The 12,126-nt window shown below is 47.3% G+C and overlaps 1 protein-coding gene across 4 annotated transcripts in view; it reads left to right on the top strand.

Moving 5' to 3' along the window:
• Positions 1-12,126, top strand: part of CLIP2 (CAP-Gly domain containing linker protein 2) — an 84,625-nt gene that overhangs the window by 48,254 nt on the left and 24,245 nt on the right. For all 4 annotated transcript variants that reach the window (XM_076354362.1, XM_076354359.1, XM_076354360.1 and 1 more), the window contains exons 4-7: positions 1,056-1,180; positions 5,591-5,804; positions 6,801-6,998; positions 8,147-8,250. In XM_076354362.1, the coding sequence (XP_076210477.1) occupies positions 1,056-1,180; positions 5,591-5,804; positions 6,801-6,998; positions 8,147-8,250 (641 nt within the window). The remainder of the gene's footprint in view (positions 1-1,055; positions 1,181-5,590; positions 5,805-6,800; positions 6,999-8,146; positions 8,251-12,126) is intronic.

The raw sequence follows: 12,126 nt of genomic DNA, 5'->3' as shown, positions 1-12,126 counted from the left end.
AATATTAAGAAAATTAATAACCACCAGTCATTCAAGATAAAGCTGCAAATTTAATTTTCAACTTATTTTTTTAAGCTTTCTTCTTTGAACCTAGGCTTTAGCAGGGATAGGCTAAAAAAGGTTTAAATCATATGCTGATTTGCTTGAAGTACAAACCTTTAGAAGATCCCTCCTGCTCTTCCATCTTTCTCTTCTCTGCCCAAGTATCTAAGCAAACCTGTAGGAGCTGCCAGTGCAAAGACAGAGGCAGCTGCTGCTCAGTGAAATGCGCTGTCATTGCAGCGATCAAAACACAGCTTCGTACATTCCTGACTAGAGACTACTCAGCACGCTGAAAACAGTGAGTGTACATACGGGAGCAAAAGGTGTGATTTATATTTATTTCTCCACGGAGGGAAAAAAATCCGTGCTAGTGGAAGCCTAGCAGTGAGATGAGACCCTTTCCCATGCAGCACGCTAGCGCCGTGAATTGATGTAGAAGGTGTAGGTAAAAGCAGAGGTTTTTTCTGTACAAAACGCCTCTATTTTGAGAATTTTGCTGGGAGAGCTGTTCGTTACGTACTAGCAAACCCTGCGTGGAGACAAGCTGAAGAGCTGGCTGAGCTTGTCGCTTTGATGTCCTGTCCCAGTATTGCTCAGAACTGCCGGCTGAAAGAACACAGAACTGAAACCCCGTTAGTGCAGATCTTCGTTCTTTACAGAAGGCAGGTATGAGCTGTGCTTGGGGGGCTTAGACCCCTTCATGGCCTCACAAGGTAACTTTGTGCAATTAGTTGATGCCTTAAAATATGTTTTCGCTGTATTTGTCCTGACATCTTCCAGGCAGGCAGGTCCAAAAGTGGGAGTTTGTCAACCTCCTTGTAGTTATTGAAGAGACATCTTTAGTGCTAGGAGAACTTGGTATGAAAACTATCTGTTCTGGTTTCATTAGATCTGAAACAGAAAATACCGATGATGTCTTCCCCCCCTCCTCTCTCCATAGCTGTCCCAGCTTTAGTCCCCTGTGGCAGTGCCAGTGCTGCTGACTCTAACACTCGGCATCTTATCTCCAACAGGTTGGTGGGACAAAGACAGGAGTTGTGCGCTACGTGGGAGAGACGGATTTTGCCAAAGGAGAGTGGTGTGGTGTGGAGCTGGATGAACCCCTGGGGAAGAACGACGGGGCAGTTGCTGGTACAAGGTACTGTGCGTTCTCAAACCCAGCCCGGGGCGTGTAGGGTTCTACACACCTCCTAGGGTGGCTGGGGGCCAAATGCCATTTGGACCCGGGAGGAAGACTCAGGGATGTGTGCGGCTGTGTTTGGTTGGACATTGTGGGTTGGGAGGAAGAGTCCAGTTTTGAGGTTTTTAAGCTTTGGGATATCTTTGCGGGGAGATCAATAGAAACCTCATCACTGGAGCATGTTAAAGCAGGATCAGATAAGGTCTGTAAAGAAGTAACCTGAGTGGCTTCAGGAAACAGGAGAGAGTAGGGATAGAAGGTAACTTACAGTGGGATTTCGTTTTTGCTAGAAATTGATTCTGTGATTGTATTAGCTCTGCCTTTTTACCACACATTCCCTTCATAAATTTGCTTCTTATGCTATAATTCACCCTGTCAGAACTAAAGAAGATAAAGATTTGACTCTCTTTTTTCCTCAGCTTAATGTTGTTCTTTCTGGGGACAAATTTCCAGAGAACTGAAAGAACAATTGGTGGTTGTTTTCTGTCCTTGTAGTAATTCTGTAGTATGACAGCTGTCTGCTGATGGAGTCAGAGGTGGTAAGATCAATAGGTACCTCTACTATTTTCTTTTCAAAAAAGCCCTTGTTAGTATCTATAAAGCTAGGCAGGGGCATCTCGCAGGCTTGCTGGGAAGCTGTTTCTGTTCACGTGGAAATTGGAGAAGAGAATGACCCCCAGCCTCAGATCTTGAGCTTGGGGACGTTCGAATCTGAGTTATAAAGCAGAACTTTGACCCTGCTTCAAATACAGGTGGAACAGATTTCTTGTCCTTCACAAGTTCCTTTAGTGGGAAATACTGTTGATTTCTTGGCACTTCTTGAGGGAATCTTGCATTAGAGGTGAGATTTAGCTTTGAAACTGAGGAGCTGAGAGTTCCTCCCTTGTTAGGTATCAGATTCTGTAATAAAGGTTTCTTGTGTTGGGTCAGCCTCGTTCTGTCTTGCAGCCATGTGTTTTCATTTAAAATAAGAGAAACGTTGCCTTGTTCAATGTCAGGACAAGAAAACAGTAAATGATTGGCAGCAGATGGCTGAGTTCCAGCCTGTTCTCAAAAGAAAAGAACCAGGATGATAGAGAATAAGTCATGGAGTGAATCCAAGTCCCTCATCTCTAAGCTTAATCTTCAGGTTGCTCAGAAAGTATTTATTGTCTCTCTGCATGTGGAAGGTGTGGAAGGCAGATGTGAGGTGCTCCCTCTGCCTCTTGTCCTCACACCTCTGTTGCTGTGTTTTGAAAATCCAACTTTTGGAAGTCATCTATCTTCTGAAACTGCTACGTCTTGGCCGAGGTTGCTATGGTGTGTACCCTGTCTTCAAGGCTTCTCCTTTGTTTCACACTTTATCAAGAGCAGGAAAAATTGAGTGCCACAGCAGGGATCGGGAGTGAATTAAGAGGTTTGGATTAAACAAGGGAGATCGGGGGAAGTCTGTAAGGCATCCCTGCCCCTTGCATCCAAGGTGATTTTGCAGATCTTCTCGCAATAATGGATACTAGCTGATACAACAGTGGTACATGCGGACTCTCCAGCTGAAGGGCTCTCTGTCTACTAAGGATTCAGCTGCAGGTTTGCAGCTGAATTTGTCCCTGTTCATCCGTTGAGTCTTCATCCAACCTTCTGATTTTCTTATAGTATGTGCCGATTTCAACAGCAGTGTTTTGGAGAAGCCAACATAGTAAAACTAACTCTCTCGGTGCATGCAGGCACCCCTCAGACAGTCTTCCCTATGTTTGCCACCGCCACATGGGGTTCCTGATGCTGCCCTCAGCTTGTCCTGCCAGAATCAGTCTGGGCAGAGACTGCTCAGGACTTTGGAGTCTCTCTGCTTTGGTGGTGGTTGCCATCTAGTGAGCATCCTTGGCCTGGCTGCCCGAGACCAGCGCTCGCTGCTGCAGTAGCCGTCTGCTACAGCAGGAGAGTCAGGTCCAAAGGGCCAACTCAAGACAGCGAAGGCTGGTGGAAGTAGGACAGCAAACGCGTGGGCAAATGAGCGAGAAAAGGACTGTCACCATCTTTGCTGCCGTGGGTTCTCCAGTTGAGTCAGTGGTGAACCAGCTGAAATTTGAGGAGGGTCGCGCTGATTCTCCTGCAGGTTCAGGAAGGGCATCCAGGTCTGGATGTGCATCAAGGGAAGGATGAAGGGCCAGGGTTTCCCGAGCGGCTCGTGGTTCTCTGGTGGAGACTGCCTGCAGGCTGTGGTAGAGAGGACAGGGTATCACTGTGGTGAGCCCCTCTCCGTACATCAGATGGATGCTGCTGAGACACGGTGGGGTTTGCTGCATCTGCTTTCCTGTCTGTATAGGAGACTAGAGAGGTGCTGGTGTGGTTTTTTTGCTTTCTTATCCACAAAGCCAAGCAAGTTCCACTTACTCATCTCCAGTATATTAACCTTTACTTGCTTATTTTACTGTTCTTCCTTCTCTGCCCCTGTTCCTATGGGAGTCTGCCCACTAAACTGCTCATGCCTTTGCTTTCGCATAGTCTGAAACATGTCAGCTACAGGCCTTGGACACTGAAGGGGTTTTTTTATCTATTTCAAAATTTCCTGTGCTGTTTCCCACCTGCAGTTTGCACTGCCATCACAGTGCCACTTTTCTTCCCTGTTTTTTTTGTAATGTGGGTTTAGGGCTCCTTAGCACTCAGTGAGGGCAGCTCTTGGTTTTCAAGCAGATTTTTTTTTTTTTTTTCCTTCTGCCAAGTGTTCTGGACCCAATTCCTGCTTCTGAACTATAAAAGTTAGTTGCAACCACTTCCAGTCTAGACTAAAAGAAAATGAGCAGACACAGAGTGATCAGAGTGCAAGTTTGGACTTGCTAAGAGCTGTCAGGGGGGTTTTGAGGGACTTAGCCTTTGGCATTGTTGTACAGCCACAAGTACCAGTCCATGCTTAGCCCTGTGGAAGGGGCTGTTGGTCCGCCTGTGCCTACTTCAGTTTGAGAATATGATGCTGTGCAGGGTTTTGGCTGGCTGGCAGGAGGTCAGACGGATTTTCTTCCTTGGGTCTCTGTTCCACAGCAAGGTCAGCCTGCGGTATGGCTGGTTTTCCAAACCCAAGAACCTGTGTTGGCAGCAAGCAGAGGGGGCTTAAGTGATTTTGGGTTGTAGAGGGTTGTTCTTGGTTTTTGTTTTTAAAGATCGTTATAGAAAAAATTGGGCTTGAGCAGATGCTTGAAAATGAATCACTTTCTCATCTGGCTGGAGATTAGGCTGTTCTCTGGCCTCCCAAGAACACAGAGGTCTGCCTGTGATACAGCCGTGTGGCTGCCAGCACTTAAAAATAAAAGGGAATTGGGGAAGCAGCTGCTCACATCTGGAGAGAGAGGACTTGTGCTAGCAAAGCTGGATTTGTGTCATTTATTCGTTAGGACCTGTTTTTTATGTTAACATAAGACAGACTATTGTATGGCTCAGTATTTTCCCCTAACCTTGCTACGAAGCCTTTGAGAAAGAACTCTTAATGGAGACAGTTTTCTATGGTGACTACTCCCTTGAAACAAGGGGATGCGATGCCTGGGGATGATCTGATTTTACTTGCTGCAGTGCAGCTGGCCAGCAACAGATAAACCCTGGCTTGAGCCTGTCAGCCCAAGCTCTGAAGGGATTTCCAAGGTTTGACACTGTGGGTTTTGGCTCATTTGTAACCTGAAAGAGGGCTCCAGAGAGACATAATCATCGGGCTCGCTGCAGTTGTGGAAAAGAGCTTGCACCGTAATTATCTGATCCTCCCTCTTTTGTGCTTTTTTTCTTTCTAAGTTTGTTTGCATGGGAACCAGTTTCTCTTTCTCTGCCACCCAGAGGAGATGGCACACACTGGAGTTTGCTGGTTTGCTGTAATGGTATTTTTAGCTTCAAAGTTAGGAGCTGCCATTTTCCCCTTCTGTTTTGGGAGGAACGTTTAAACAGAGCTGTGTGATTCAGATCTTTTTATTCGGCACACTTTGCTACGTGACTTTCTTGCAAAGCAGGGTAGAGAACACGCGTGAGTTTTGGGGAGGCTGGTTTGTTGCGGTAAGGAAGGAGTGCCTGTGCTCTCGCTGTGTTCATGTACGAGATCTTTGTGCTGTCCAGGCTACCAGATGGGTCTTTCCTGGCATCTCATCCAAGTGTGCGGCAACTAGTGCGTGGCAATTATCTTGGGTTTCCCTGCTTAAGCACCACAAGTGAAAACATGGAGATGTCCACTACTCTTAAGTGGCAGGAAAGGAGAATAATCCAACCTCTTGCATGCAGGAAACAATGTCACAGCAAAGCACCGAGAGATGAGCTGAGGGCCGGGGTTGCATGTTGCTTAGCCAGTGCCATTCTGTGAGGCTTGGGCGAGATGGATGCTCTTACCGCTTTTGACTTGGTGCATCTTCTGTATTACAGGTATTTTCAGTGCCCTCCCAAGTTTGGCCTCTTTGCTCCCATCCACAAGGTGATCCGGATTGGGTTCCCATCAACCAGCCCCGCCAAGGCAAAGAAGAGCAAACGAATGGCCATGGGAGTGTCTGCCTTAACCCACAGCCCCAGTAGCTCCTCCATCAGCTCCGTCAGCTCAGTGGCATCGTCTGTTGGGGGCAGGCCCAGCCGCAGCGGGCTGGTAAGTGGCTCTTTCCAGAGACTGTGCAGCCTCACTCCACTACTACTGTGACCCGGCTTGACAGAGTGGAAGGGTTGGGGTTTTGTTTCAGCAGCTGCACTGGGGCAGCTGCTCCTTCACCATCAATGAGATGAGGGGAGTGGAGTGTGGGATACTGTTACCCACCTTACAGATAGGTCTCCCTCCATGGACACGAGAGGCGTAACAGACACTGAGCAATTGTGACCGTTAAAGAGCCCAAAGTGCTATTTGCGATGGGGTGAATCTAAGCTCCACTGTCAAGAGCAGGTTTTGTACAGGATCCCTGCAAAAATTGCCATTGCTTCTTGTCCTTCATGGTTGTGTAGCAGTGTGCTGCTGTGTTGAACGTATGCAAAAGCTCCTGCAATGACTGCGTTTTACTGTGGAGGGGTGACACTGTCCTGGATCACATGCCTTGTGCTTTGGCAGGTACTCAAGAAGGCGGACACCAGGGCAGGCAGCAATATTATTAAAAGCTCTAACTCTGCCATAGCGTGTGCTGCATAGCACCTGCAGTCATGTTGGCTGGGGACGAGGGTGCAGCATCCATTACTGGGAGTGGATCCAACTAGCCCATATCAGTCTCCAGTTGAGATCAGTCCTCCCAGCTGAGCTCGCTGTTTGGGACTGCACTGGTGCAGGTCATCAATAAAATATATTTAAGAAGGCAGATGATACAATACATGATAATCTTTCCTGACCCAATTCCCACCCCACATCCTGTCCTTTGGGAAATGGTCCTTTCAGTGCAGTGTAGCAGAGCTATTGAGCTTGTAAGCAGTGTCCAGATGTTTTGCAGAGTTGTTAACCCTGCCTGTAGGGCCCGGAGAGTCCAGAGCTGGAACTGCAGCTCTGTGCAGCCTAATAAATGATCAGTAGGTGAGCTGCATTCCAGATTTAACAGGGGACTTTGAGCTACTCTAGATTAGGAAGGACACAGCTTTACCCCCGTCTCTTTTGAACGCTCTTCCCCAGCTCACAGAGACTTCTTCTCGATATGCCCGAAAAATCTCTGGCACCACAGCTCTCCAGGAGGCACTAAAGGAGAAGCAGCAGCACATTGAACAGCTACTGGCAGAGCGTGACCTGGAGCGGGCTGAGGTTGCCAAAGCCACCAGCCACATCTGTGAGGTGGAGAAAGAGATTGCCATCATGAAGGCCCAGCATGAGCAGGTAGGAGATGATGTGGCTTTATCGCTAGCACGCAAATATCTGGCATCCTCTGAAAGATTTGGATCATGATAACATTACCTGTGTATAGCTTCCTGATGTGAAACCTGGGCTCTGAATTTCTGCCTTTCATGTGGAGACAGCTTCCTGCATGGTGGGTTAAGCTGAGGCTCTTTCTCCACTCCTGCCAGTGGAGCATGTGCTCTCTCTGCCTCAAGCCAGGAGCAGAAAAAGGGCAGTAGATAGTTTGTGTCTGGTGGATCAATACATTCAAATGCTGAAATGCAAGTGGAGGGCAAACTTGTTCCCCTTAGCCACCCAATCTGGCCTTGGCCGTGACTGCATTGCAGTGGTTTTTTGATGCTATCAGACACTGCTGAGAACGTCAGCTCAGTTCATATGTCACTGCTTTCCTGCCAGAGGGGAGGCTTTTATCACATTAATAAAGTAGAGAGATCTGTAAGGAAAACAGACTGATCATACTAGCTTTTTTGCACAAGCATTGTTACAAATGATGTTTTATGCATTTGAATGCTTAAAAGGAGGAGTTGTGTTTGTGCTGTTCATCAACATGTGGCTCTTCAATGACTGCTGTTGCCCTAAATTCCTTGCTTATGTTTATAAACCCCAGTCAGCTACTAGGGAGCATTGATGGCACTGTGTATCATTGTGTGGTGGGCCACACCTGCCTGTCAGAACTGCAGAAGAAATTGGCCAATCAAGTACGAACTGACATCTTCCTTGTGTATAGTATTTTCCAGTAATTACCAGTAACAAATGAATTAACGCAAGTCTGAAATGACTTCTTGCTTCATGACCGGGGCTGAATTGCATCTGGTAACCTCAGACCAGATTTTCAAAGCTGTTCAGGCTTCGGGTGCTTAACTCTTCATGAGAGCTGGGCTCTCCAAAGGGCTCAAGTCAGAGAGGCACTGAAGCGTGGATCAAATTTACAAGCTGCTGGAAATTGAGCAGGTTTTTTCTTTTTGATACCTACATACTGGCCTTTTTTGAAAAATCTATCTTCTTACCATAGCAGCCTCTGAGACAGATCATCAAAACCTTCTGTTCCCTTGTTCTGATCCTTTTTTAAACAACTTTATACTTCAAACATTGTTAACTTATGTGGCTCGGGCTCTTTTTTGCTGCAGTACGTCACGGAGGCAGAAGGAAACCTCCAGCGAGCACGAGCCCTGGTGGATGGGATGCAGAAGGAGAAGATTGAGCTGTTGAACCAGCTGGAAGAGGAGAAGAGGTAAAGCAGGAGTGGATGGGTGTGGGGGAGATGAGGCTCTTACCCAAGAACATCATTCATTGGACCTAAGGAGAAGAAAGTGACTGGGAAAGTCATCTTTGGATGTCTTCCAGTGCTTCAAATATGCTGTGTTCCCCTCTCCTGGCCACTGTGGTCTGCCTGCATGTAGGGAAGGGGTGTGCTGCTTCAGGTAACGGGAAGATTAGAACAATTTTGCTGCAGTTGCGCATCTGATGTGACTCTTGTCGAGGGTTGGGTATCCAGTACAGTGACTGCCCCCATTTGCTAATCGCAACTGAACAGTGAAGTATTTCCAATTAGTCTTGTATGTTCCTATGTCTTATGGCTCTTAGAGGAGACTCGATGCTATATCATTTGGTGGGGTTGCAGTGAGCTCATTTCCGTGATGTGAGCAGTCTCAGGTTTTTTGAATATGCTTAGCTGAACCTGCCCCCTTGTTGCAATGCAACTGAAAGGCAGAAGACAAACAGCCAGCCAGGACAGCTCATACTTGGGATAGGGGCAGCTCTGTTTTGCCATCAAAAGGAGTTTCATGATTGGACCTACTTTCCTGCCAAATGCATGTAGCACTTAAGGAAAAAAAAAGAGACCATCATTTTCCATTCCTGATTAGGACTCTTAAGTGCTGGCACTCCTGTGATGACCCTGAGAAATATTTGACAGGCTGCTTGCATGTCCAAGAGTATTTGACCAGGGTACATGTTGCACTGACAATACAATGGTGGACAACAGTTGATTTACCACTGCCCGTAGAAGGCCAAATAGTCTTGGTCTCCTGCTGGGCAGTGAAGTTATTGAGGGTTTCCAGCCATCTTCCCTGTTGTTTGGTTCCCAACACAAAGCAGGGAGAAGCAGCATTATTAGCCTGAAGGAATGAAGGGCTCCAGTCAGATCAGTAACTCTGGGATTTCATACCCTGACCAAACTCAACCACGTCACTGTGTAAACTGGAATTACTTGGTAAAGGTGTGTTGTGGTTTAACCCGGCAGGCAACTAAACACCATGCAGCCGTTTGCTCACTGTCCCCCCCAGTGGGATGGGGGAGAGAACTGGGGGGGGGAGGTAAAATTTGTGGGTTGAGATAAAGACAGTTTAACAGGACAGAAAAGGAAAGGAAAATAATAATAATAATGATAATAGAATATACAAAATAAGTGATGCATGATGCGATTGCTCACCACCCACCAACTGATGCCCAGCCAGTTCCTGAGCAGCGATCGCTGCCCCCCTGGCCAACTCCCCCCAGTTTCTATACTGAGCATGACGTGACGTGGTATGGAATATCCCTCTGGCCAGTTTGGGTCAGCTGTCCTGGCTGTGCCCCCTCCCAGCTTCTCGCTGTCAGGGCATGAGAAGCTGAAAAGTCCTAACTAGTGTAAGCACTGCTTAGCAACAACTAAAACATCAGTGTGTTATCGCATTATTCTCATCCTAAATCCAACACACAGCACTGTACCAGCTACTAGGAAGAAAATTAACTCTATCCCAGCCGAAAGCAGGACAATATCCACCCCTTATTCTATACCATCTACATCATGCCCAGGTCCCACACTTTCCAATACATTCCAGTTAATCACCACCACTTTTCCTGTCTTTTGATATATACACACAGATACCATTCCCTCAGGCTATGGGCTGTCCCTATAAAATGTTCGTTGAGTTCATTTAGTCCATGACTTTGGGCTCCATCTGTCATAACAGTCCTTCAGGGCAGGAGAGATGGTGTGTGGTGTTGGATTGTTGCGTGCTGAAGCCAATTTTGGTTCCATTATCGCTGCGCTTGTCTGGTTTTATCATCTCTGCACTTTGATGAAATTGAGCAAAGTTCATTCTTCATTAATCTAGGTGATTCTTACTGTAATACCGCTGTTATGGCATATAGCCACCATAGAAGTGATGATATACAGTATTATATAGCAGTTAACATCATACAATTTAATTCATTGACTATTCTCACTCAAAATCAAATCCCCTTGAGGAACACATCGGACCTCCCTATCCTCCCACATTATCCACCAAGTGCACCCAGGTCCTTGAGCAAAAGCAATCCCACAGAAGGGTTTGCCTTTGCCCGAGGCAGGAATAACCCAGACTGTCTTCCCCAGCATATTTTTTTACATGCACTACAGGGACTCTATCCCCTTCTACAGTATGTAAAGGTTTTGACTGGGCAGGGCCAGCGCGATTGGCAGATCCCCTGCAGTTGACTAACCAGGTGGCTTTTGCTAAATGTGTGTGTCTCAACGTTTGAATGTCCCACCACCCATCACTCTCAGTGTAGTCTTCAACAGTCCATTGTACCGTTTGAATTTCCCGGAGGCTGGTGCATGATAGGGGATGCGATACACCCACTCAATGCCGTGCTCTTTGGCCCAGGTGTCTATGAGGTTGTTTTGGAAATAGAATCATAGAATAGTTTGGGTTGGAAGGGACCTCTAAAGGTCATCTAGCCCAACCCCCCTGCCATGGACAGGGACATCTTCAGCTAGATCAGGTTGCTCAGAGCCCCGTCCAGCCTGACCTTGAATGTTTCCAGGGATGGGGCATCCACCACCTCTCTGGGCAACCTGTGCCAGTGCTTCACCACCCTCAGCATGAGGGTGGTGATATAAGGATATATTTCCTTATATCTAGTCTAATCTATCCCCCTTTAGTTTAAAGCCATTCCCCCTTGTCCTGTCGCAACAGGCCCTGCTAAAAAGTTTGTCCCCATCTTTTATAGAAGCCCCCTTTAAGTACTGATAGGCTGCAATAAGGTCTCCCCGAAGCCTTCTCTTCTCTAGGCTGAACACCCCCAACTCTCTCAGCCTTTCTTTGTAGGAGAGGTTGAGTCCTGTTGTGTGACTCAATTCTTTCTGGGGTGCCATGTCGCCATAGGACTTGCTTTTCAAGGCTCAGGATAGTGTTCCGGGCAGTGGCATGGGACATGGGATATGTTTCCAGCCATCCACTGGTTGCCTCCACCATTGTAAGCACGTGGCACTTGCCTTGGCGGGTTTGTGGGAGTGTGATATAATCGATCTGCCAGGCCTCCCCATATTTATATTTCAGCCATCGTCCTCCATACCAGAGAGGCTTTAACCGCTTGGCTTGCTTGATTGCAGCACATGTTTCACATTCATGGATAACCTGCGCAATAGTGTCCATGGTCAAGTCCACCCCTCGATCACGAGTCCATCTATATGTTGCATCTCTTCCTTGGTGACCTGAGGTGTCATGGGCCCACCGAGCTATAAGTAATTCACCCTTATGTTGCCAGTCCAGATCCACCTGAGCCACTTCAATCTTAGCAGCCTGATCCACCTGCTGGTTGTTTTGATGTTCTTCAGTGGCCCGACTCTTGGGTACGTGAGCATCTACGTGACGGACTTTTACAACCAGGTTCTCCACCCGGGCAGCAATATCTTGCCACAATGCGGCAGCCCAGATGGGTTTGCCTCTGCGCTGCCAATTGCTCTGCTTCCATTGCTGCAACCACCCCCACAGGGCCTTTGCCACCATCCATGAGTCAGTATAGAGATAGAGCACTGGCCACTTTTCTCAATCCGCAATATCTAAAGCCAGCTGGATGGCTTTTACCTCTGCAAACTGACTCGATTTACCTTCTCCTTCAGCACTTTCTGCGACTTGTTGTTATCTCAACCCTGTGTGCCCCATGTTGGGTGCCAAAAGGACTGTTGTGGTTTAACCCAGCAGGCAGCTAAACACCACACAGCCGTTCGCTCACTCCCCCTGTGCCCAGTGGGATGGGGGAGAGAATCGGGGGGAAAAAAAACAAAATTTGTGGGTTGAGATAAAGACAGTTTAATAGGACAGAAAAGGAAGGGAAAATAATAATAATAATAATGATGACG

Source organism: Aptenodytes patagonicus, chromosome 17 (assembly GCF_965638725.1).
Source record: "Aptenodytes patagonicus chromosome 17, bAptPat1.pri.cur, whole genome shotgun sequence".
Taxonomy (NCBI): domain Eukaryota; kingdom Metazoa; phylum Chordata; class Aves; order Sphenisciformes; family Spheniscidae; genus Aptenodytes; species Aptenodytes patagonicus.
Note: the sequence above shows the minus strand (reverse complement) of the source record. Positions and strands in the feature narration are given on the sequence as shown.